Source organism: Genypterus blacodes, unplaced genomic scaffold (assembly GCF_046128005.1).
Source record: "Genypterus blacodes isolate CSIRO-AG114 ecotype Tasmania unplaced genomic scaffold, CSIRO-AGI_Gbla_v1 ptg000012l_1, whole genome shotgun sequence".
Classification (NCBI taxonomy): domain Eukaryota; kingdom Metazoa; phylum Chordata; class Actinopteri; order Ophidiiformes; family Ophidiidae; genus Genypterus; species Genypterus blacodes.
In genome coordinates this window covers 2,616,891-2,639,977 of record NW_027466826.1, presented here as the reverse complement: position 1 = coordinate 2,639,977, position 23,087 = coordinate 2,616,891, and the positions used below count along the sequence as shown (strand labels likewise).

Genomic DNA, 23,087 nt, shown 5'->3' with positions numbered 1-23,087 from the left:
TGTAAACACAGCTTGTTTGTTTCCATTCTCTGTTTCAGTGGAGTGTATTGATCCATAGGTCATGTCTGCAGGAGACCCAGACATGCCGTAATAGGCCGATAGTCTTACACGGAGGATGTGAGCTGCATTATAAGGAGGTTTGAAGAAATCCCCTTTGGTTATCAGGGAACCTGTGATTAATTACCACTTAAATGTTCTAATAATAAAACTATATCAATTGTAATGGTTGCACATCTGTCTTATGGGGGCTGATTAATGTGGGTCAATTTGATGCATCCAGAGCATCATCTGCCTGTCCGAGACTACATCTTCTCACAGGTGTTTCCAAGGCAACTACGGCAGGACAGTGTTCCACACGAGAGGAGGAGCTTCTGCACTGGTCAAAAGTCAATTAGGGGTAATTTAGTATCGCTGAGAAAAGTGATGGTCCTGTTATTTTCAAAGAGCCAGATATAGAGTGTATCTCCATGCACTGGTGGCAGATTCCTTTGGGTGCTGTATCCTATCATTCATGCCGACATGCAAAACTACTGCTTCAAAGCCTTTTTGTCCCATTTACATTTGATAGGGAGGGATTTTAGTAGATGTGGGGCCAGTTTAAAGTCTGCCTCAGAGCCCGAGCATAAAAGCACAGTCTTCCTGTGCCGTTTGCCCTCAATCTCCTCTGAAGCATCAAAAGATTTGTTTGACCATTTCTGTGACGACACCACTGCTAGGACAATCAAACCTCAATGCACTGTTGGATGACCTGGATAAGTCTGCTCTCACGACTATATCCAGAGGACATTTTTAATAATATGTGGCAATAACTACTGCATGGATGCTAAGTGTTCACCCGCCCACGAGGGCTAAAAGGCTATGGTGTCAATGAGGGCCAACAGTGAGCCAAGTCAATGCTACATGAATGTTTAAGATGATTTTGACAAAGCTGAAGCACTTGAGTGACCTAAACCCCGAGGCCAAGCAGCCAATGGCACACCAGCTCGGTGGGCGACCTACCCTCATGGCTTATTAAACGCCAGCACTCAACAGCACATCACCAGAAATCACAACAGGCACAAATATTTCTGTAGACACTGCAATACAATCCACCGGCATAGGGAGATACTATACAGCTAATTCAGCCAAATGACATTTACTCAGGAGTTATTTAGATGCTATCGGTGGCTTGGGTCTTTGTGCTGAGGGGATTAGCGCCACCGTGCCCGGCGCTGAAAGGCGTCTTTGTGGCTGTAGTCTTTAGCGGGAAGGGAGAGCAGCTCAGATGCCTGCGTGGAGGGTGTCAGTTATCAGGGATCCTGCCATGCCTTGCTAATCTCTGGCCCTGTAGAGTTCTTGAACCCCAGCCAGCTTGCAGTACGCCAGCCTCTAGAGTTCCCCGCACCAGGGGGACAATGATAGGTATTCACAAGCAGAGCCAGTGGACCGTCAACCTCCTTTCCTTGAGTGAGCAGGGCAGGAAGGGCGGGTGGAGCTGTGGGGTAAGGAGTCTGAAGCACCACCAATACTACTGCTGCTGCTTTAGCCAGCGCCACCGTGTGCAGGGACAAGCTTCAGACATATTTCACACTCGTCATGAAGTCTGATTCATCACTATTTTGCAAGGAAACGGTGTTCCGCTTCAATTCCTGTAATGGAAGCCAAGAAAACGGCTGGAGAAAATGGTAAAAAGAAGAGATTACAGCCGACAAGAGGATCATCTGAACATTGGAACTACTTTTGTTGAACCATATAGTAATTGGAATCTTGGGAGCAAAAATCCTGCATTAATTCTGTGTTATACAATCCATTTACAATACCTATAGAGTAATGCAACCTAGCTGAAACATTGGTAAATGAAGAAGTGGGTCACAGACACAGTATTCGGTACATTATGTTCCCTTAAGTGGCACTTGTGTGTGTTATCGCTGATGTTTTAATTAAATGTCGACGAGTGTAGGGAGATTATGAAAAGATCTTTTCAGCCACCCCGTGGTGTTTAGAGAGGGAATTTGGATGGTTAAAAAGGGGTAGAAATATGTGGTGATGTGTGGTTAAAGAGGGGGGAGAGGAGGGAATCCAAGCAGGGAGAGGGGAGTGGTGGATTAGTGCACTCAAATGAAGAGATGATTCATTCAAATGTTGTTGTGGCTGTCAGTTTCTCTTTCACAGTCCCGTATTGGGGGAGCGGGGTGTCTACCACTTCCTCCGCCACACTGGAGACACGTAGCCTTGGCTATGCTCCGCCCTGCGTGGCCTCCTTTCCACTCCACTGGGAGGCAGACATGCACAGTGGCATCGTAAATGCTTGGCTGCAGAACTTCACAGGCTCCGAGTCTCATCTCCCCCTCCTCAGGTCTCCCATTGTCTCCCGCAACCTGGGTTTTAGTGTCTGGCATGATGTGTGTCCCCCCCCCCCCCCCCCCCTCCCCCCGGTATCATCTCATTCCTGGTTCAGCACACATCATCTCACTCTAAAGAGCTGGGTAGATTGTGGTCAAAGGTTCTTTACATCAGGCCAAGATCCTGCAGGCAATTCTCCAGTCATCTTCAAAGCCAGTTATGCGTTATCTGGCTCAGTTATCTGGCTTTAAAGGGAGGGATACGACTGTGGGCTTAAATGGCTCATTACAGTAACTGGGTTGTAAATTACAGTCAGGCCAAGCAGTAACTTCTCTGTTAAAACACTGAAATGAACACACAACAGGTTTGGCCTAGTTTGCAGCAGCAAACAACGCAGTTTATTGGTCTTGACAGCACTTTCTGTCTCCTTCACTGAGCAAAACATGTGCATGTGACACGGTCATGCGGTCAGGGACAGCACCTCTGCTGTGTCCCTTCAACAACCCACCAGCCCACCCAAATACATTTTGGAACTGCAGCAGAACGTTCAGCTCACCTCCTTCCCAGTGCTCACTGAGCAGCAAAGTACAATGTCTCTTTTCAAAGGAGACGCTCAGATGAAAGAAGCTAAGTTAATTGCCTTGGCTACAAAAGAAACATCCCTGGAAGGCCGTCCCGTTTCCCCCGGCAATTAGGGCTCACTTCCCCCTGGATACTCATGAACGAGCGTCAGGTTGACACTCACATGTGAAGGAGCCGTGCGTCCAAAGACTTTGTCTCACCCGTCATCTGCTAGTCTGTAATGCATGTAGGCAATACCAAATGTTTTACTAATATGAAATATCTAATTTTGCATCAAAGCTGATGTAAGACAAATAACAGGGCTGGAGATCAGTAAGACACACACACACACACACACACACACACACACACACACACACACACACACACACACACACACACACACACACACACACACACACACACACACACACACACACACACACACACACACACACACACACACACACACACACACACACACACACACACACACACACACACACGTTTACCTGCGGTGCTGATCAAGAAGAAATTCTGAAACATTACAGTAACAATTTGGATTGTTGGACAAACTAAACGTCATTCAACTTGGACTTGCTGAAGAATTGAATGTATCAGAGTTTTCGGTGTCAGAGCGGTTCTGAAATAAGGACATGATGTCCCTTTAGCACGCTGTGTCATTGTGAACAAAGAACCACTATGAACAATAACTCTAAGAGGGTCTTGGGAACACTGTGGAGTTTTTCCTTTATGATTAAAGGAGAATAATTAGCTCTAATTACTTCCTGCTCTACACAGCATCTCCTGCAGGTCATGCACACTGAGAATGAACACTGTTTTGCTTTTCTTGGGATTTAGGCTAGAAGGTAAATGGAACTTGGGGAAGAGGAGAGCTTTTTTTGATTACGATAACTATTCAAATGAGTGTGGATTTGTGCACACACACACACACAGACACACACACACACACACACACACACACAGACACAGACACAGACACAGACACAGACACACACACACACACACACACACACACACACACACACACACACACACACACACACACACACACACACACACACACACACACACACACACACACACACACACACACACACACACACACACACACACACACACACAGTTGATCTGTCAGATTAAACTAAGAAGGAACTGAGTGACAAAACCACCTATTATGGCCTCATTTGTATGTACATCACAGCCTCCCTTTGTATTGGAATAAGATGTGTTGAGGCGCACCCCTCTGCTCTTCAATGAGAGAGTGACAACCCTGCAAACCCCAGCTGCCCCCCCTCCCCCTTTAAACCCCCAGTGAATGAGCCCTCAACAGTCATTCCACAAAAATCCGCGTCTGCATTAGTATGGGTAACAGCTCCCTGAGAGAGGGATGGGCAACACACATGGCATAGAAACGTGTTATGGAGAGAAGGGATCAGCCAGGGCTAATGTAATAGTTCCATTAAACAACTGCAGCCCGACAACTGCAATCATGTCGGCTGGTCGGACAAAAAAAAAAGAAAATCATCTGAATAGACTAACTAGGAGTTGGGACTGTATAATATCAGATCTGATGTATTCCTCCCCGGCACTGATTGCAGAGATTATCCAAGGGAATCTTGTTTGCAGTGACACCTTTTTATGCTTAATTGGAGGCAATGTCTGCTATTTATACAGTAGACTGTGTAGCTATGCAAATAATGAGAACTTTCTGCCATCCTCTCTTAGTAGTATCTCAGAATAGCAAATAAACTGGGATAGTAAGTAAGTAAGTCACCTGTACCGCTCTTTATCTCTCCCCTCATTCATAAATCTTTCCTTCTTTCTCTTTTATTGCAGGAACCAAGTTTAACCACATTAAAACAATTCCTGTTTGTGCCATAAAGTAATTTATTTGGAGGCCAGAGTGGAGGCCTGGCGTTATGAGTTTGTCGACAGCGATTCCACTAATGTTTTCAAATGAATGTGGTAGTAATTTGTTCAGCTACAACATGCAGCAAAGTCAACAGACGGAGTGATTCATACGCAGAAAATAACCAGGTGAGTCAGGATCCACCGAAGACTTCCAGGACTCCCTGCTGGCCTCATTGGGCTGATCAAAGTCTTCTACCACCGGGAGCTCAGACTGTGGCTCCTTCTGACCTCATGGCTAATATTAATAAGGTCAGGAAACCACACTCTCACAGGCAGGAATGCTTTACACACGCGGCGTGAATCTCCCACAACTCCCCCAGATCTCCCAGCTGTAGCAGCCGCAGGTTAAGTGCTTCAGCCTGTCTGTGTTTTAGGGAGGTGAATGAGTCCCAGCTATGTGAAAGCAAAGCTAGGTTATTGCTGCATAGTGTTGAAAAAAGAGGCACTAGAGCGTCGTGACCCGTGTCCGTCCTCTCCGAGCTGACATGCATTTGTGAAGAATGATTTGACAGCTCCTTTCAAAGTGTGAATGTAGTGCAGGCTGGTTTAAAGGGGCAGCAATGTGAGTGGCCTGACGTATTGCGTGTATGAGCATGCAGGGATCACTTAAGGAAACGGAGTCCAGGCACTCTGACACTGAGAGCAAAGGTAATGAGCCTAAACTATCTCCTTGCCATTCATCCACATTCATCAGTGACACGGGGGAGCAGATGAGATGGACTCCATCCATCACATGACATCACACACACACACACACACACACACACACACACGCACACACACACAAACTCCTATAGGCATTCTGCCAAGGAAACCAGATCTGGAACACTCGGTAGCCTGTGTGACATGTTTCAGTCAGCAAGGCGTCAGCATGTATGTGTATGTGTGAGTGTTTTTGTGCGTTCTGCAGGAGGACGGAGGCATTTGAGTAGTGTGTGCAGCTGTGGGCAATGATTACATCCGTGTGGCAGAGATGTACAGAAGTGACCCATTAAAAGGTATGTTGGCCACCTAAGCCTGCACTGGGACCAAATTTCTATTCCTATGGACCATAATCTCCACTCCAAGTCCCAACCTCATCTATTGACACAGAGGAGATGAGGAGGGTCCGTGTATACTTAGATCCCCAAACACACAAGGTCAGCCACTGCCTAGGAGCAGAACTCATTATCCAGGAATACACTGAGACATAAGAGCAGACACACAAGCAGGGTGATCTCATAAATGTTGGAATGAAATAAATGGACAACTTGGGCTCCAAAACCTCAGGTCTTTTAAAAATGAGGGTGTTACGCCCCCAGAACTTCTGGTTTGTACTACTCTACACAAGCTGCCTGAGAGAGGAAAGGACAATCTGTACAACCCTTTTATCTGTGTCATGGCTTATGATTAGTCAAGCTTAGTTTATTTAAAAGGGTAATTTTATTAAGCAGAAATGCTGGATGAGACGGACAAATTCATTCATAGCAGTCCTGTGTTGCTGATTTGAACAGTTTAAACTATATTACTCTAACTAAATACATATGTGAATTTGAGTGTACATTTAAATGATTTCCTATGTTCAGCTTCACACCTGCCCTGCTAAAGCAGCACTACACTAAATGTACAAACACAGATTGGCTTCTCCTCCACCACCGCTCTAATTAAATGGTAATCTCCTTTAACAGACAGCAACAGCTACTCAAATCTTTTCATCCCTTCACTTCACCCCAAGGCATCCCCTGTAACATAAATCTTCCTCTCCTCCCTCCGCTCCTCTTTCTTCCTCTCCCTCTCCCTGCCCTGCTCAAGAGTCAAAGCCCCTGAGAAGCTGGCAGTGGCTGCAGAGAGGCAGCTCACATTTCAAGACAAAGCCCGATCCTCTGTCAGAAAGGAGACACTTTCCAAACCCGGGCCTGCTATTTATCACCAGGAACCTGTTTTTCTGCCTGCTCTCTGTCTCACACCTCTGTATGGAAAAGCAGCCAAAGGCAACTTCGTCAGTGAGGGACTAACGGATTGTCAGGGATGGAGATGGTCGGGAGGGCTTTACTGTTACTGTGTGCAATTGCACAATGAGCAGATGCCACCTAAATTACCTCGGCCCTGTCCAGCTTTTCATACAGAGTGATGCATTTTGTTGACAATGGGGACAAAAATCTATTACACTGTGCGAAAGGTATGCAAGGTGACGCTGACTTTGTTTGAGTTTCACACAAACAGAAAGAGAGGGTCCCCGGCGCCCTGGGTGGCAAATGCGTCATTCGCTGTACTTTCAGTGGACGTGGCCTTCGAAAAGTTTTGCCCCATTGTACAAACAATGCAAGGATTTACATCCTGGTAGTTCAACATTCCATTTCGCTGCAACACTACAACGTTTATCGGAACAATTGGACAATGCACGGCAGCTGAGACTGTTTAGAGAAAAGTGACAATTTGTTAGGTTTTCACTGTTGTAAAGTATACAACATGGCTGCAGCTGGTTAGAGCGGAGTTTCCTGTGTGGAATTACACGGCGCGGATAATCAGATAATGACCTAGTAAGGAGCAGATTTGCCTTGTTTAAAAGGTGAGAGGTCACGTTATACAGGAGGCCCAGTGTTTCAGGACCTGGGGTTAAAACACGCGTCTTGACCTTTGATCATAAAGCACCAATTCTGGCTGACACCCGAGGTCAGGCTTATAACTACAGAGGCTCAAGACTTGCAGCACGTGTGAAGGGTCACAAAGCACATATTCTAATCTGAAGTAACAAAGAGCCACTGATCCCAGTAACTGAGCGTCACTCTTAAAGGTCTGCAGGCACACCCAGTGTCCCTGCATGGAAATACCTCTGTGACAAGCAGGCTCCCCTGAGCCTCCATGGGGAAGAAATAGCCGAGCCCTGTAACATAAACCTTTGCTGCGTGCAGTAGCAAATGTCTCCTTTAACCTCAGAACTCACCTTTTCACTGCAGCATATAAACTGTAAACCTCTTGAGGACTCAAAGGGCTTCAATCAACCAACAATTGACACGTTAAAGCAAACATAGAGAAGGGGAAAAAAAGGTGGTGGGCCAAGAGAGATATAAGTAATTTCTTTGTTTGTTTTTTCAGAAAGGGCTATTATTTCGTTGGGATTAACCAAGCTCTTTTGGAGTATAGCCAAGGGAAACATGCTCCAGGAATACATTCAATCAGCTGACAATGCAACGCCGTGTAGCCACCTGCTCCTTTTACACACTCAAGCTGCTTTTGCTCGACAAACCGGGGACTTTTCCGGAAACTTTTCAGGGAGCTGTGGGGCACCTTTAGGTCCCACACCGGGGAAGCTATAGTTTGACGGTCAAGGAACTGCCAGGTGGAGCTCACGAGGCTGAACGATGTGGGTTGGCAAGAACCAAAAAGCTCCTCGAGGGCAGCAACGGCCATTTTTAATGCTTGTTTTTGTAAAACACCGAAACCAAAATGATTGCCCCGCTTACCGGGACAATTAGAGCCGAGGGACAAATCGATACAAGACAAGACGAAGAATAATAACAATAATCAAAGCAGCTCTGAAAGACGGCGTAATAAGAGGCACATCACAATGGATTCTATTCTGGGACACCCACCAGTCGTACCTGTTTTTCTACAGTGACGACAGTACCTACTTGCCTGGGTACCTCTGCCCTGTGAGTACTGCCGGCCAAACTGTCGGCCAAACTACTTCTAAAGAGCCCCAGCCGAAACACACTGAAGGAAGTTATGATCAAAAATTAAAATGTTTAGAGACACAAGCTGAGAAAGGGTATTGATCAATGGCGTTTTTGAGGTCATCACGGAATCCAATTGGTGTCAGGAGTCCTAGAATTCCACTGCTACTGGTGTTGACTGCTGAAATGTTGGTCTCACGACATCCTACCCACCAGCACACACACACTTGTCATGACAGAGTGTTGGCGAGACGTCACTTGCTGTAATTGAATCTCCATGGCACTTGAGTGAATGCGAGCAAGGGACTCGCTGCACGAACAAGAGATAAGTTCCGGGTAGAGGAGTTCCTAATTCAATTCAGGAACTTTTGGTGTGAAAGCGCCTGTGCTAACTAAGTTATGAGGAAATGGCATTACCGGCCATGTTGTGTCGTGTCATTCAGAGGCGGCGAGAAGGCCAGCAGAGAGCTCGTTGTTCCTGGTAACGATATTAAACTGCAACACTAAATGGGAATCTGATTAAGCGTAAAAAACACATTAAAATCACGCCTCTGGCAAGGCAGTGCTCACAGTGACGTGAATCAAAAGGTGTTCAAGGTGAGTCTAAAAAGCTTAAATGCTAAAAACAAGACAAATGACTAGAAAAAGACAAAAAAAAGTCCAGACTTTCTTTGGAAGCTGCTCTTCATCACGCAGTATCATTCAATCACGGGCCATTGTTTATGGCGCGTACTGAGCCGTCTGCCAACACCACATTCAACAAAAAAACATTTTCGGCAAATAAGAAGCACATGATTTCACATTGAATTACAGCTATTTTCTTCGGCTCGCTTTTTAACAAGAACCACTTGTTCTCAGCTCCTCCTCACTCCTAGAGTGGCGAGGAATCATCTCACCACACGGCTCAGGCTGACCCCAGGAACCAGCCACCTAAAAGCAGACCGCGAGCATGAAACGGACCTCAAGGAACATCAGATATACCACAGAACCTTGTGCAACTTTTTCTTTCATTGATATAATAAAAAAGGAATAAAAGTCATGTTGAAGACTGAGACAAGGCTGGATTCACGACGAGGACAGACGACCATATTGTGCTCATAAGAGGAATAAACTAACAGAACAAATGGCAATATAACACCAACAACAAACATTTAAAGATGATGAGCTCGGGTTGAAATCAGTGCAATTCAATGAAAAACTATTATGTAATTGATGGACATGTGGATTTTTTGCAGTCTCTATTTTCCATAAATAAGATGATCACAAACATGTGCTTTTGGTGTAGTAGCGTTATCAGAAGTCTGCATGCAATATGATTTATGGTGTACAGGCTGAGAGAATAATCTGCAACAGGTTATAGGAACATTGTTTTATTGTTTTGTAAAATGCTGCTTTCAATCTGAACCATTGTTTTGTTTTGTGCTGCAATAAGGTATAATTGTAGCAAATGAACTTGGGGGGGGGTTAGATGCAACTATAACATCAGAAGTAGAATCTATGAATCCTGCAGCCACAAGCAGTACACTGGACTTTATAATGGATTCATAGTGACTGTTGGAGGCAGTAAAGGCAATGCAAAGAGAGAGAGAGAGAGAGAGAGAGAGAGAACACTCCACCACATCCTCAGTCAAAGGAAGGTTGCCTGGAAGTTTTGGAACGCAAGACAAAAGTCAGTCAAAACACACGGCCTCCACCTCTGCCCCAGCAGGGTGAGTTTGCGGGGATCACGTCACATCAAAGAATGCCGTATCATAGTTAGGAGCACTGTTAAATACATGAATCCAAGAGCGCTGTAGGCCAAGGCCCGGCTTTCTCGCATTACTGGAATCGAGATCTGATCGGGATCACGTTGTTGGGTGCCAACGCCTGATGAGAGTCCCGAGAGCACAAAAGAGGAACCAGAAAAGAAAGAGACAAAAAGTGTCTTTCACGCTGCAGGAGTCCATTTAGGAACCAAGAAACTAGGAACTATAATTGCTGAACCAGGTTGTAGGTACGTCTCCAGGGTATGAACAGTCCAATACTTCAGGATCTGCCGGATTCTATTCTGGCACCATTGGCATGAGACACTTAGCCACGTCTTTATTGGAGACATTAGTGGGAAAGGAAATTACCAGCAGAGGGTAAGTTGTGTGTTTGTGCTGTGGGACTACACATATAACTCACTCTAATTTCCATAATCTTCATGGTACTTGTGGGTGGTGGGAACCGAAGTAAGGGACTCGCTGAATCGGTTTGTACTCTGAATACTTCCAGCTAAAGTAGATTCTTAATTCACGTTCCGAAGAAGACTCCTGATGAAGAAAACCTGCACTCATTCAGAGGCGTAACCGAGCAAGTTCTCCCATTTGTTCCATGTTCATGTACTGATGTCCTTGAGCGAGGCAAGTTTAATCCACTCTCCAATCTGGAAGTCACAGCTGTAATCGGTTGTTACCTTGTGTTCTAGCCAAGTTTGTTTGTTCTGTAGAAAACCCGTTAAGGTAGAGATTTTTAAAGATGAAAGCTTTGCAAAAAAAGGACATATAAGCAACTAAGGGATCCTGTGTGTGACTTTGACATCTCATAATTCAACTATACCTTTAAAACCCCCCCACCCACCCACACACACACTTTGTAGGAGATTAATGTGTTTAAAGAGGCCATCTGCACTGAAACCTGAACAGGGCTTTTTGGGGGGCTGACCTCAGGTTCTTCTCTGACCCCCTAACCTCCCTCCCTCATGCTCTGATGTCCTCCAGCTGCCCAAATTGCAGATTCTCACACTTAAATTGAAAGTCTTGATTAGGGCATGTTTAAAGCGGTAAGTAAACCAACCGAAGGGAGCGCAGTTTCATTTATACACTCGACCATGAAAGCGCCATTGAAAAAGAGCTTGCAGCCAAACCGCGCTTCACTTCTTTCTTTTCCCTCATTTCCAGCTGCGACATGAAAAACACGGGGGGGCGTTCATGACAGACTTGTAGGCATAAATTCAGGCCCTGTCGGCGAGTTGATTGGTCAATTGTAGGTTCCTCCAGTTACTTTGTGGGGCTCCGGTGAACTTCCGCTACTCCGTTGTAACCGTTTAGCCCTTTTAAACCCAAACACCCCTTTGTGAAGTTTACTGTCTCTGCTGCAATATTTCAATGCCCGCATAAAAAGAGGCCATAATTACCAGATGAATCGGAGGAGGACCTTTACTTCATAACAGTGCTGTTATGAGTATTTCATGATAATTCACAGTAAGCCAAAGGCATAGAGTCCTTTCACCAACTTATATCATCATATTTCTAAAGAAACAAGTGATATACCCAAAAAATAAAGGCCTGAAGCAACAGGTACATAGACTTCACTTCCACTATCCTTAAGAACGCGCGTGTCTGTGTGTGCGCGTATGTCTGAGCATGTTGACTTTAGGAAACCGGGGTGCATGGGCCAACAGCTCGGGGAGGCTCGGGCTTGTTGTATGGACTCCGGCGGCGCGCTGCTAAGCTAAGCATATTCTACGAAACAGCTCTCACCGTTTCCTTATGCTGGGGAAGACGCTCATGTTTAATGCCTTTTGACTGGCCGAGTTTAGACAGAGTTGGAGCGCCAGAAAAGATCAAACAAAGGGGAAGAAGAAGGAGGGGGAGTGCGGGGGCAGCAGCGGCTGTGGGACATTGACTCGTTCTCTTGCAGGAGATGAGAAACATTAGCGTCTATGAATAGTCGCGCTTGTTTAATTCATGACTAGCCTCTTGTCGAGTTCGACCCCAGCCGGCTACAAGTCTGAAGAATTGCTTTTACTTCAAATGGCTCTGATGCAATGATAACCAAACTTCTGCTCGGAAACAAAGAATAAATAAAGGCCTGAAAGCTTTCCCAACTAAATTCCTGAACTTTGGCAATTTCCCTGAGAAGCTTTTCATCAGCACTTCAAAATCTCAATGGAACATGGCTGGAAACAGGGATTGTAACAGCTTCCATTTTGGACCTGAGCAACGAGCAGCCGACTGCCATCAAAGACAAGTATAGTTAGAATGTGACATTTTCGGAAAGAGGACAGCGGTGTTTCCTCATCCGAGTGAGAGGCGTGCTGTTACGCCATCGGGAGTTTGTCATCTCCCATTAAAGCATGGCGGCGTGATCGTGCGTGCTCCAGAGGAGAAGCCGAGAAAGGCGAAGAGGGATGCGGGAGCGGGAGGACAAGTCAGCGAGGTGCGCCCGCGGGGCTCGTGTGTCACACGACCTGGTTTTCATGCGGCCCCGGCAAGGTTGCGGGGAAGGCAGGGGTGTACCCTTTCACCGCGGCCCTTTCTCTCCTTCCTCCCGAGATGACAGCACGGGAGGGCCAACACAAAGGAAGAGTAAGATGTCTGCCCGGAAAGCGCCCACGCCAGGGGATGAAAGGACCGTGGTGAAGTCATGGCGTAAAAAGCAGCCTCTGCCGCAGAGTGTGTGTGTGAAAAAGATTACACCTCCAAACAAGTGAGGGAGAGAGAAGAGGGTGCTCAGGAGAGAGAAGAGCGTGCTCAGGAGAGGGAATGACCACGGAGATAAGGCTCTGATGAATATGCAGAGTGGAAGTGGAAGTGCATTTTTGGCGCATGACACTTTTGGGACCGTTGGGTTCTTTGTGAAACTAATACCAAGGGGGGGGGGGCAGATTAAATCATGATCACATTTATTCCGCAGCACAATCAGTCCCATCAAATCAATTACAAGTGGTTACTCGTCGCAATTTCCCAGCACAAAAGTATACAACTGTGGTACAGTTAGGAGCACGGGTGAAGAAGTGAAGTCAATCAAACCTACGTCAAGACTCGTGTCAGGTACGTTGCTAAGAAGGCGTCAACCTCGTGTTTTACATCTTTGACTATGTTCCAACACAAACTCCCGACCATATTACACCAGGAACACTACGCCCACACGACAGGTTTTGTGACTTCATTGTGGTAAAATGTGTGAACGTTTCTGCCTGAGTGCTTTTACGAGTACACACAGAACAAAGGCACAGGTACAGGCGGGGAGCACTGTGCACCTACATACACGAACACACACGCACACAAATGCCCGTAACAACCAGACAACATCGGAGATGTGAAAACACTGTTAGAAACAGGGGGCGTGGCCTGTTTAGATAGATGCAGTTGGACCCAAGAAATCCAGTGAAAACTGAAGTGAAGACTTTTTAATCTACCAAGCTGTCAAATTTGATTAAACACCGATTAAAACTCCTAATTATGGATGTGAGAGACAGACTGTGATTAGGTTACACACACAGCTGACTGTGTGTGGGTGTAATGAGGGAGAAAGACATTTCATTTGTAGTAAGCGAGCGCTGTATTGGATCACTTTGTCTGTTTCACTTTCTTCTTTTCAACCCACAGCGAGTGTTTTTTAACAACAATGCTAAATGAGTTTGAGTCATTATTTGAGTACCAAATTGCGTCACAGGGTGCAGCAAGGACGAGTGTGGGAGCGGGGTATGGAAAGTAAGTGTGTGACTGCGAATACATGGATCTGGACTCAAGACTGCCACATTGACACAGTTCTCCTGGTCTGCCTCCCAACACAGTAAACACTATAAAGTTCATACATACCCACGAGCCACAATGAGACATGTCTACACACACCGACACATATACCCAATTGCCTCTCCTGAAATGGCGTCGGTCTCCGTTTACATACTTTCAAATTCCAATGGTGGTGAAAGCCGCGTGTGTTCGGCGGCTCAGAGGCACCATCTGCACCACAGGAAGTCAACAGCCAAACAGCCGCCAGCCTTCCCTGTCCACGGCTGTTGTGCGGGACCCTTTGGGGAGACCGCAGCCTTTGCCCCGCATCCTGACCACACACAGAGAAAAAGAGAGCAAGGGAGAGAGAGAGAGCAAGAGAGAGAAAGAGGCCAGGCCCCCAGCGCACAGGCCGGGCTGAGGAAAGACAGGACCCATGGCCTTAACCTGGACGGGGACACAAAGCGGTGGTGAAAGCTGCAAGCCCGGGTTAGGGAGAAGGCTGCAGAGGTCCCAGTCCTGTCTGACGTAACGACGGGAGGAAGCAACAGCAAAAAAACATCCACTTCCTCTGCCGTCTGGTGTGGGAGGGGGTGGGGGTGAAATCGGGGGGATGCCAATCGTCAGACACAATACTGGCATTGCTGTCTGTCATCGTGTCAACAGATAAGGACAGGAAACTGTATTCCCTAATCAACGGGGCTGTGTTAGCTCGCTGCACCTGCACAGAGCGGCCCATTGTTGACACATTTGGTGTTTGCCAGTTGGCATTTCTCATCTGTCTGCCAATGATCATCATTTTTCCCTGTCAACAAATCATTGTTCTATAAAAATCGGATTCCCAGCAAGGTCAAAATCGCAACAGTGACCAACATCATTTTTAATAAAACATCAAGAGTGGTCAGATACCGTCTGTATCTGATGGTATGGAGGGACGGGGGGGGGGGGAAGCGTACGCCAAACAGGAAGCGGCTTCCTGTGGCAGATGTTGCCGAGTTCACCTTTGACCCCTTGCAGCACTGGAAAAAATAACTTCACAAAAGAGAATAAGAGGTCAAACAATAGAGGACAAAAGCTATAGCCCTTAAGAGCAGCAAGTAAGGAGCAAGACTACTTTGTGCCAGCTGATGTGTAGATGAAGAACGTTCCCTGGAGAGGCTGTCTGACCCTGAATATAGCACAACTATGGGCTCATTCAGTTCACTTCCCATCAGGACAATTGCAAAATAATGAGGTGGTGATTGTTTGTTTTTTTGGACAGAGAGCTATTCAGCGACTCGGCCCTGTTCCGTGCCATCCCTCTGTCTGGACCGATAATGCACGACGTGAATGTCTGGCACGACACAGGCACAGAGACAGAGAGGGTCGGAGAGAGGACAGACGGGCAAAGATCGGGGCAACATGGTTTGTGAAACCACGTGACAGGACGCGCAGCGGTTAATGAGCCTCCTGCTCTGCTGCAATGTGCTGATGCTGCTGGGAGTTACCGGGCGACAAGATAAGCAATGTGTAATCATTAAGCAACAGCTCTCCGGTCAACAAGAGTGTTTAATAGGCGATTATGTGGCCGATAAATACATTTAGAGAATCATAAGCTTTACTGTTGGAGGCTGATCATCCTCAAAGGAAGCCGTAACGGAGATAAAGTGAAGATATAAATGCACATGAGCACGCTCTAAGACTTAATGGACTGCAAAAGGACAGGAGAAGCCTTCCCACCAGGACCAAAATACAGGTGATGTGTGACTTGATGTGAGTCCAAAGCCTTAGTGGGGATTTGTTTACTTCATGCACTTCATCCACTTCATCCACTTCCTCTTAAAAAAAAACCCTACCTACTAAAGTTTGTTTAATCTGTGAGTATACAGCTTACATTTCTGTGCTGAACGATTTTACATTCACAGAAAAGCGCCGACGAAAAGACGAAACGGATTCCAGTTTGGAATTCTGAGAGAGAGCCCTTTTGCCTCGTCTGACGTGTTTGGCTCTCTGCGTGTGTCGGCCGTGAGCCAGCTGAAATTAGTGAGGTGTATTTAAACCTATCAGCCTCGTTTCGCCAGGAATGTCCTGCGTTTGTGTGTGCGCACGTGTGTGTGTGTGGTGCCACTTGTCAGATTTGGCAGGGATCCACAGATGTCAGAGCACATACAGGCACGCTCTAAGTATATCCTTCAACATTTCCTCAAGGCTGCTTGTCACAATACAAAGAAACGTCTGCAAAATCCCTGTCGGAAAGCTGAAGTTGATGACCAGACCACGACCCCCCCCCCCCCACTGACAAACCATCAAACTGACAAATCAACAAACTTTCCATTGTGCCATTCCACCGTTATTGACACGAGTTAACTGTTACAGTGGACTCATTCATGGGTAACAGCACTTCTAGCTGGATAAGCCACGCCCACTCCACTTTGGCAGCCAATACAAGCAAAACGGTGAGGAGTATCCTGAAAACAAAGGTGAAACTTTTGTCCCGCTTGCTCCGGACATCCTACACCTACACGTTTGTGACAGTTGGCCTAAACTGCAGGAGGAGACACAAACGGAATGCTTTCGTCCCTGGATCATGTTAAAAAAAAAAAAAAACGGTTATACCCAGGCGGAGGTCAATACTGTATTGTTGCAAGAGTGAAATTGTTTGAAAGTTGTTGCTTTCGGTTGGAGTGGCACAACACCGCTGTGGCGGCTGGTCCACATCCAAAATGCATGAGCAAGGCAGCAGGAAGCACTAAAACATTCACAGGCTGATGGAGCCACAGGCGCTTTACACACCGATTCTGGAGAAGACCTCAGGAGATGCAGCTTTAGCCCGAGAGCGCAAAAGATTGCAGCGTGGAGAAAACTCTGGCCCTCCCGTGGTACAAAACCCAGACACAACACACGCAACAGACCTAACACAACCCCCAGCGGACATGTAAACTGGGCGATACAGTAAATTAGTGCGGCGTGTAAATATATTCCCTCCACATAACACACTCTTTCCTCCAGAGTCAGTTGGAGACAGCTGACCTCCATTCATCTGAAGATCAAACGCGGGTTGAGGGCCGTTTCCATTAAACACCAGTGTCCTTTTCAGGCTGCTTCAATCTGCCGGCGTGGTGGGGAGGAGCCGGGGGCAGATTGAGAGCTGCCTCATGTCGGCCTGCCTGTGGCCGTTGCTATGATGAGTTCATTCAGCCGCGGGACACAAAGAGTTAATGGCTGCCGGGATTATGCAACGGCATGCCAGACGCCTCTCTCCTTCCCTAGTCTCCTTTCTTCCCTCCTCCCCTTCAAACGGGCAGGAGCCAAATTAGGCATTCCTGCACGTTTTCGCGTCGGACGCATTTGAATGCGGCGGCAACGCGCGCAGGGGGAAACAATGCAGGATTTTTTTCCGTTACGCTCACGACGCGCAGAGCTTCCCCCAGCCAGGCCTCACACCTGCCCTGGAGGGGAAGGGTGTCATCAGGATTTACGGTGGTCGGACAGGTAATACTTGCATAGTGTAAGAACACATGTATTCATCTTGTTAAAAGGCACGTTAGCGATCCTGCAGCGGCAGATTAAATAGAATAAAGGTCAAAGATTGTCAGAAAATGTCAGCTACTACATCTGATTAAATGTCACATTTACTGGAGGATCTGAAGCAAACAGGACGTCTGACTTCACTTATGACACTATATCTTAACCTTTGCAAACAGGCTTCATACGCTACACAACCGGCTGATTTTCCATCCCAGCTTTTACTTTTCAGATGTGACATGTACCGCTTCTGTGAAGTGAAACGCTTGCTAGCCTTTAAGTTATTAAAGTAGTCTGGAGCAAGGCACATACAACACAACTGCTTGGCTGGACTTGTTTTGTGTTTTTCCTCCACTCGAGAAGCGAATCGGAGCATTAAGACCACGCTGAGTTGCAAAAAAGGTTTCTGGTTCGTTCTCCCAGCGAAGCATGGCAGCGCGGCGATTGGACACGGCATGAAAATGAGGGTGGGGAGTTGCTTAACCACCCCTCCAGCCCAGACAGGAGACGGCGCTGTGTAGGCAGGCACCGAGTCAATAAACAACAGATATCCGTCTGCACAAAGTTGCCAACCACCGGGGGGAGGGGAGGGGGGATGACGGGGCCAGAGAGACGAGATGCTGCCAGGCCCTGCTCCAGTCACGACCACAGGGTTGCTAGCTCCAGAGCCATCCAGACTGCAAACACACAAGCCAGCTCAGGCGCGCGCACACACACACACACACACACACACACACACACACACACACACAGGCGTACAGCTCAAGTATATGGGTCATTAGGTACAGTGATTATCATTTAGTGCAAACGTGGCAGTCTGTTTATTTGGGTTTTATTGATCACACAAGAGCCAACATGAGGCCGGTTGAGCTGCTGTCCAAGCCGCACCAGTGTGGGTATTCAGCCCAGAGCCTCGGACCACAGGCGGCCGCAACATATCAGTGTCGGATCTTGGTTTAAAAAGGTTCATAAAATCAACCAACGCACCATCTCGTGAGCCATCTTATCTCTCATTCTGCCTCTAATTTCCCCCACCGACTGTTGGTAACAACAATGTCCTTAAATATGGCCGAGAGGACACTGGGACGAGGTTGAGAAGACGTCGATAAACACAAATTAAATAGAAGTCTGTGAACATCTGAGCGCATGCAAGAGGATCCCCTCCTGGGAGACGAGCCCTGCTAGAAATCCAGTCTCCCCTGTCATAGAGTGAGTGACTGAGTGCAAACGACATGTACCATCTGGGCGAAAAAAGGGGGAGGTTCCTCAAGTTCAAAAGGCGCCACCTAAAACTGGATAAACATCATCTGATAAATGAGCAGAAACGAGAGCCGAGGAACTATGGGAAATCCTCCCCCGGCCTTGTAACCCGTCACATTTTGATTGGGAATTACGAGTTGGCTTTGGCTCGCTTCGCCGCCAAATTCGTGATAATGCCCAGCCTCTTATGTGGTCTAAGGGGGGGAAACAGACCAGGGGGGAAGAGAAATGTAGCCCTTCGCTGACCGCGGTCATTGAGGTCGGTGGATTACTTTTGAAAAGCGTGACAAAGACAATAGGACGGTGATCTCACAGCGACGACCTCCACGTAAACGAAACCTCATCCAACAAGATATTTCACCCTTTATCCGCCGTGGAATCTCCGTATTCAGACAATCCGGGCCACTGTGGAGCCCAGCAGCCTTTGAGCAAGGCAGGGTTACTCATAGCTGAGTTTTTATGGATTTTTGAATAAAGCAGCAGCGGGTGGGAACGCCAGAAACAACGGCCTAAGAGCCTGTGTGGTATCTGCTCAGCCGGCCTCCAGGGCACCACGCTGATCCAGTACAAACGCTCTACATCAGCTTTATGGATATTCCATCATAGCAGCCGAACCACCGTTGCGTAAAACATATCGAAGGCTTCCAATTTCTAGGCGAAACCCTGTGGAATTGTCCACGGAAAACAAATCCATTACACCTAATCAGCCAAAATGCAAGCACGCTGCAAGCTGATTACTTACACAGCTTAATTGTTTTGTTCTGCAGTAGGGGTTGTGGAAGGGGATGTGATTCGCACAACTACACTAACAAAAACCCCTGCATAACACCACAGAGCGGGTATTGTTCCGTATGCATGTGTGTGTCCGGGTTATGAATGCCCTAGGAGGCCTGATATGCAGATCTTCTCCAGCTGGGCAGTGAGTGAGCCAAGATCAAAGAGGAGGATCTGAGGGGAGGTGAGCGTGTGAGGATCTTAACCAAACATTTGAGATCCATCCCATGGCGAGCAGAAGAGCTGTTACTTCGTGTTAACACCTCGGTCAGGTCTGAAACCCCCCCTTGATGAAGAGTGGAAAAAGGGAAAGAAAAACAAACCAGGAGAGGGGGAAAAGTGTGTGTGTGTGTGTGTGTGGGTGGGAGGGCAGATGCTGCATTTACACTACGGACATTTAACTTCATAAGTGGCTTTCATCTGTCCTGAGAGCACCGTAGAGAGCACTTCACTGGTCAGCTACAAATAGAACCCAGATCAGGATGAAAGAATGGAGAAGAAAAGGCAAAACAGAGCGACTGTTATCCACTAAAAAAGAAAAAAAAAGAGAGAGAGATCAGGGTAAATATTTAATTGCGTCGCCCACGTTCTGCAGCAGATCAGACAAACCCGGAGAAGCAGGTTTGGTGTGGATGCTTCGCCGTGAAAAATACAAAACCACAACGCAATCACAGTCTACACACCATGTTAAGCTCTGCAGCCGCGTTTGGGCTTCGGTGATGCGTTCAGGGACATTCCCCAAAGCGGGGTTAAAACACGGGGCTGTCGTGACAGTACCTGGCTTGGCTCTATTCATGCCTCTTATAAACACAAACCCGTAGCAGCCAGCCAGCCAGGCCCTCGTCTCCCCTGCTGCCTGCACACAGAGGACACATTCATCCCAAAGTGGGCACCATGAGGAGGAGACAGGCTGGGTGTGAGAGTGTGGGGGTGGCAGACACACTTCAACTTAAAGGAATTCACACTCGTCTGCATGCGACACTGCAACCCTTTAGGGGTGAATGCAAAAAGACTGCGGGACGCTGCGCTCGTCTGCGTGTGTGGAGATCAGATAAACCTCCCTCAGTTTTGACATGATGAGCTATGAGGTAATGAGCCTGAACTTTGGCAACGTAGTGGCATTCCTGACACAAACTAGGAAGGATGGAGGCCTTTTTTTTCCCTGGCTTTCCCTCCGCCACGTTGAGGTTGTGGACTTAACAACGTGGGAGGGCATAACGTGGTCTTAATTTCATTTTTTAATTCTTGATCTTTATCAATAACATAGCAGCCAGAGTGAAACACACCTCCAGAACAGCACTCCCTTACCGATCCGTACACAGGAAAGAGAGCCATAAAAAAGAGTGCCAAGACTGAGCTCGGGGAGGCAATCCAAAGTTCTGAATATGATAATCGGAGACGGCATACCCAGTGTGATGTGTGAGGTTTGCATGTGTGCTCCTGGGAATACATAATGGGGAATGGCAGGACTGAATTGGTGATAGATGGAAACCTGCTATAATCCAGCAATCCTCCCAATTCTAAATGAAAAATGACTTATTTCCAACAATTAAAACACAAACACACAGGCAAAATGGCTTCGTTTGTTACGATCAAAGCAGAGTTTTCACCCTAAAATCCAACAAATCAAATCATTGCTTGTACAGAAATCTCATTAAATCCTATTCAGAACAATAATTTCCCATTTTAAAGGGCAGAATTTGGTTTGCTAGATTTGCCATCAACACCCCAAAATGTACTTAAATCTTTGGGATCTTCTATTGGATTTCACTGTAAATAACCCAGTAACGTCATGTGTTACTGTTACTGTAACAGTTTCGCTCTCAGCAGTAGCTTCTCCTTCACATGCAATGAAAAGCTTTTACACAAAGAGTTCACAGTAATGTGAACCAGAAAGTGCAGATTTCCGCAGAAACGGGGGTCCGCGAAGGGGATCGAATTATCTGCAGACACCAGGACTTAGTTGGAAGCTTTCATACTTGTTTTCCCTCAAACTAGGGGGTCACTGTGGGGGGGAAGGGGGTCGTCTCCCCCACCCCCCCACCCCCACAGTGACCCCCCAACAACATGGACTTCAATCGGATCTAGAGCAGAAAGTACGATAAGATCCGCGAAAATGGTAATTAAACTAGTTTCTGTTTTCTCTTCGTGTAGAATTTAAAGCAGAAACTTAAACCAGCAACAGGAGAATTCCATTGGAAAACCGGGGGGTGGGGGGGATCCATGTGGGGGGCCGTGTTTTAATGAGGCTCAGAGATCTGGGAATGTTTAATGGAGTCTCGGTTACAGCATCTTCACACACAGTGTAGCAATGGAGCTTTTACTAACCTTGGAGGCAGATGATAGCGATGGCGAGCAGCGGATCCACCGGTAGTTTCTTCCCGTTCATCCCGGCGGACTTTCCTGCGCGTTCCCTCCGCCGGTTTTCCGTCTTGCTTGGTAGATCCATGACCGTCCCAGCGCTGAGTGCTGCGGCTTCACCCCCGGCAGACTGTGTGGCAAAGCCGTGGAGCGAAAAGGGAGCGTCAAAGGCGGTCCGAGCGTCACCGACTGCGTGCAGGTAAGCTAACCCCCGTTACCTGCGCAGGTCCCCGGGGAAGCCAAGGCGGCCTGCTCACCTGGTCGGTTTTGAGAGACTAGCAGAAAGTAGTCACCAACATGCGGGACGGAACAGCGACTTTGACGGGGACTTTCAGACCGTGAAGCTCCACTGAAAGTTTGGCGATGGAGTTTAAAGTTCCGCGTACTTCACGAGTGGTTGAATAATTCGAATTTTAACCGACGATACTGCATTACAACCCGACCTCTGTAACTACCGTCTCCCTGCGCCCAGAGCCGCCGACCGCCGGACCAGTTGAGAGACTCCAGCAGGAGGGAGCTTGTCTCCGCGGTGATTCCAACTTGGCTTCCTCCCACCCGCTAGTAAAATCGTACACCAGTGTAAAGTTACCCGACACGAAATACACAACATCCGGTTACTACTTACAAAATAAACGCTTTGCATGTAGGGAAAAAAGGTAATCCTTAGCTAACCGTAAAATGTAGAGCATCTACGATAACAAGAGGTACTGTAAATATGAATGAAAATATAAGGCATTCAATTATTTGTAAATAGTTGAAAAGTCGACGTAGTTCTAATCAAATGAGAGTAATGATTCCTTCATTTGCTGGATTTGTTGTAAAGTAGAAGTGTCTGAAACAAAGTAGTAAAACATGTGAAGAAACGTTACGAGTAAGACATTTCATCTATTCACATTATATTTATTGTAAATATATAGAGAATCATACACACACACACACATACACCACTCTTCCTTATTTTTGACCATTTTACATTTTTTTCAGTGTTGAACTCGAATTCACCGAACTTCCTGTCGTAGACTGTGTTTTTCTGGGTGTTTGACTTTTCCTTCTGTATTCCTAAAGTGCAGCTTCCGGTGCCCATACCTGGATCAGGATAAGGAAAACAACACTGCCACCTGTTGGCTGAATATAAGTACAAACTTCTTCAACCGCATTTTCTTAACCACTTATTCTTTACAAGTTAACTAATTGAATGACTTGTCCAAGATTTTTTTTTATGTAAAACGGAAGTGTT

General features: G+C 46.9%; 1 protein-coding gene across 1 annotated transcript in view; it reads right to left on the bottom strand.

The window, feature by feature from the left end:
- ptk7b (protein tyrosine kinase 7b) overlaps window positions 1–22,399 on the bottom strand; it is a 62,421-nt gene extending 40,022 nt beyond the window's left edge. Inside the window, exons 1-2 of the mRNA XM_076165443.1 lie at window positions 22,108–22,399; window positions 21,818–21,980 (exon numbers count right to left, since the gene is read on the bottom strand). Of these exons, the coding sequence (XP_076021558.1) occupies window positions 21,818–21,938 (121 nt within the window). The 5' untranslated portion in view covers window positions 21,939–21,980; window positions 22,108–22,399. The remainder of the gene's footprint in view (window positions 1–21,817; window positions 21,981–22,107) is intronic.
- Between the last annotated feature and the right edge of the window lie 688 nt (window positions 22,400–23,087).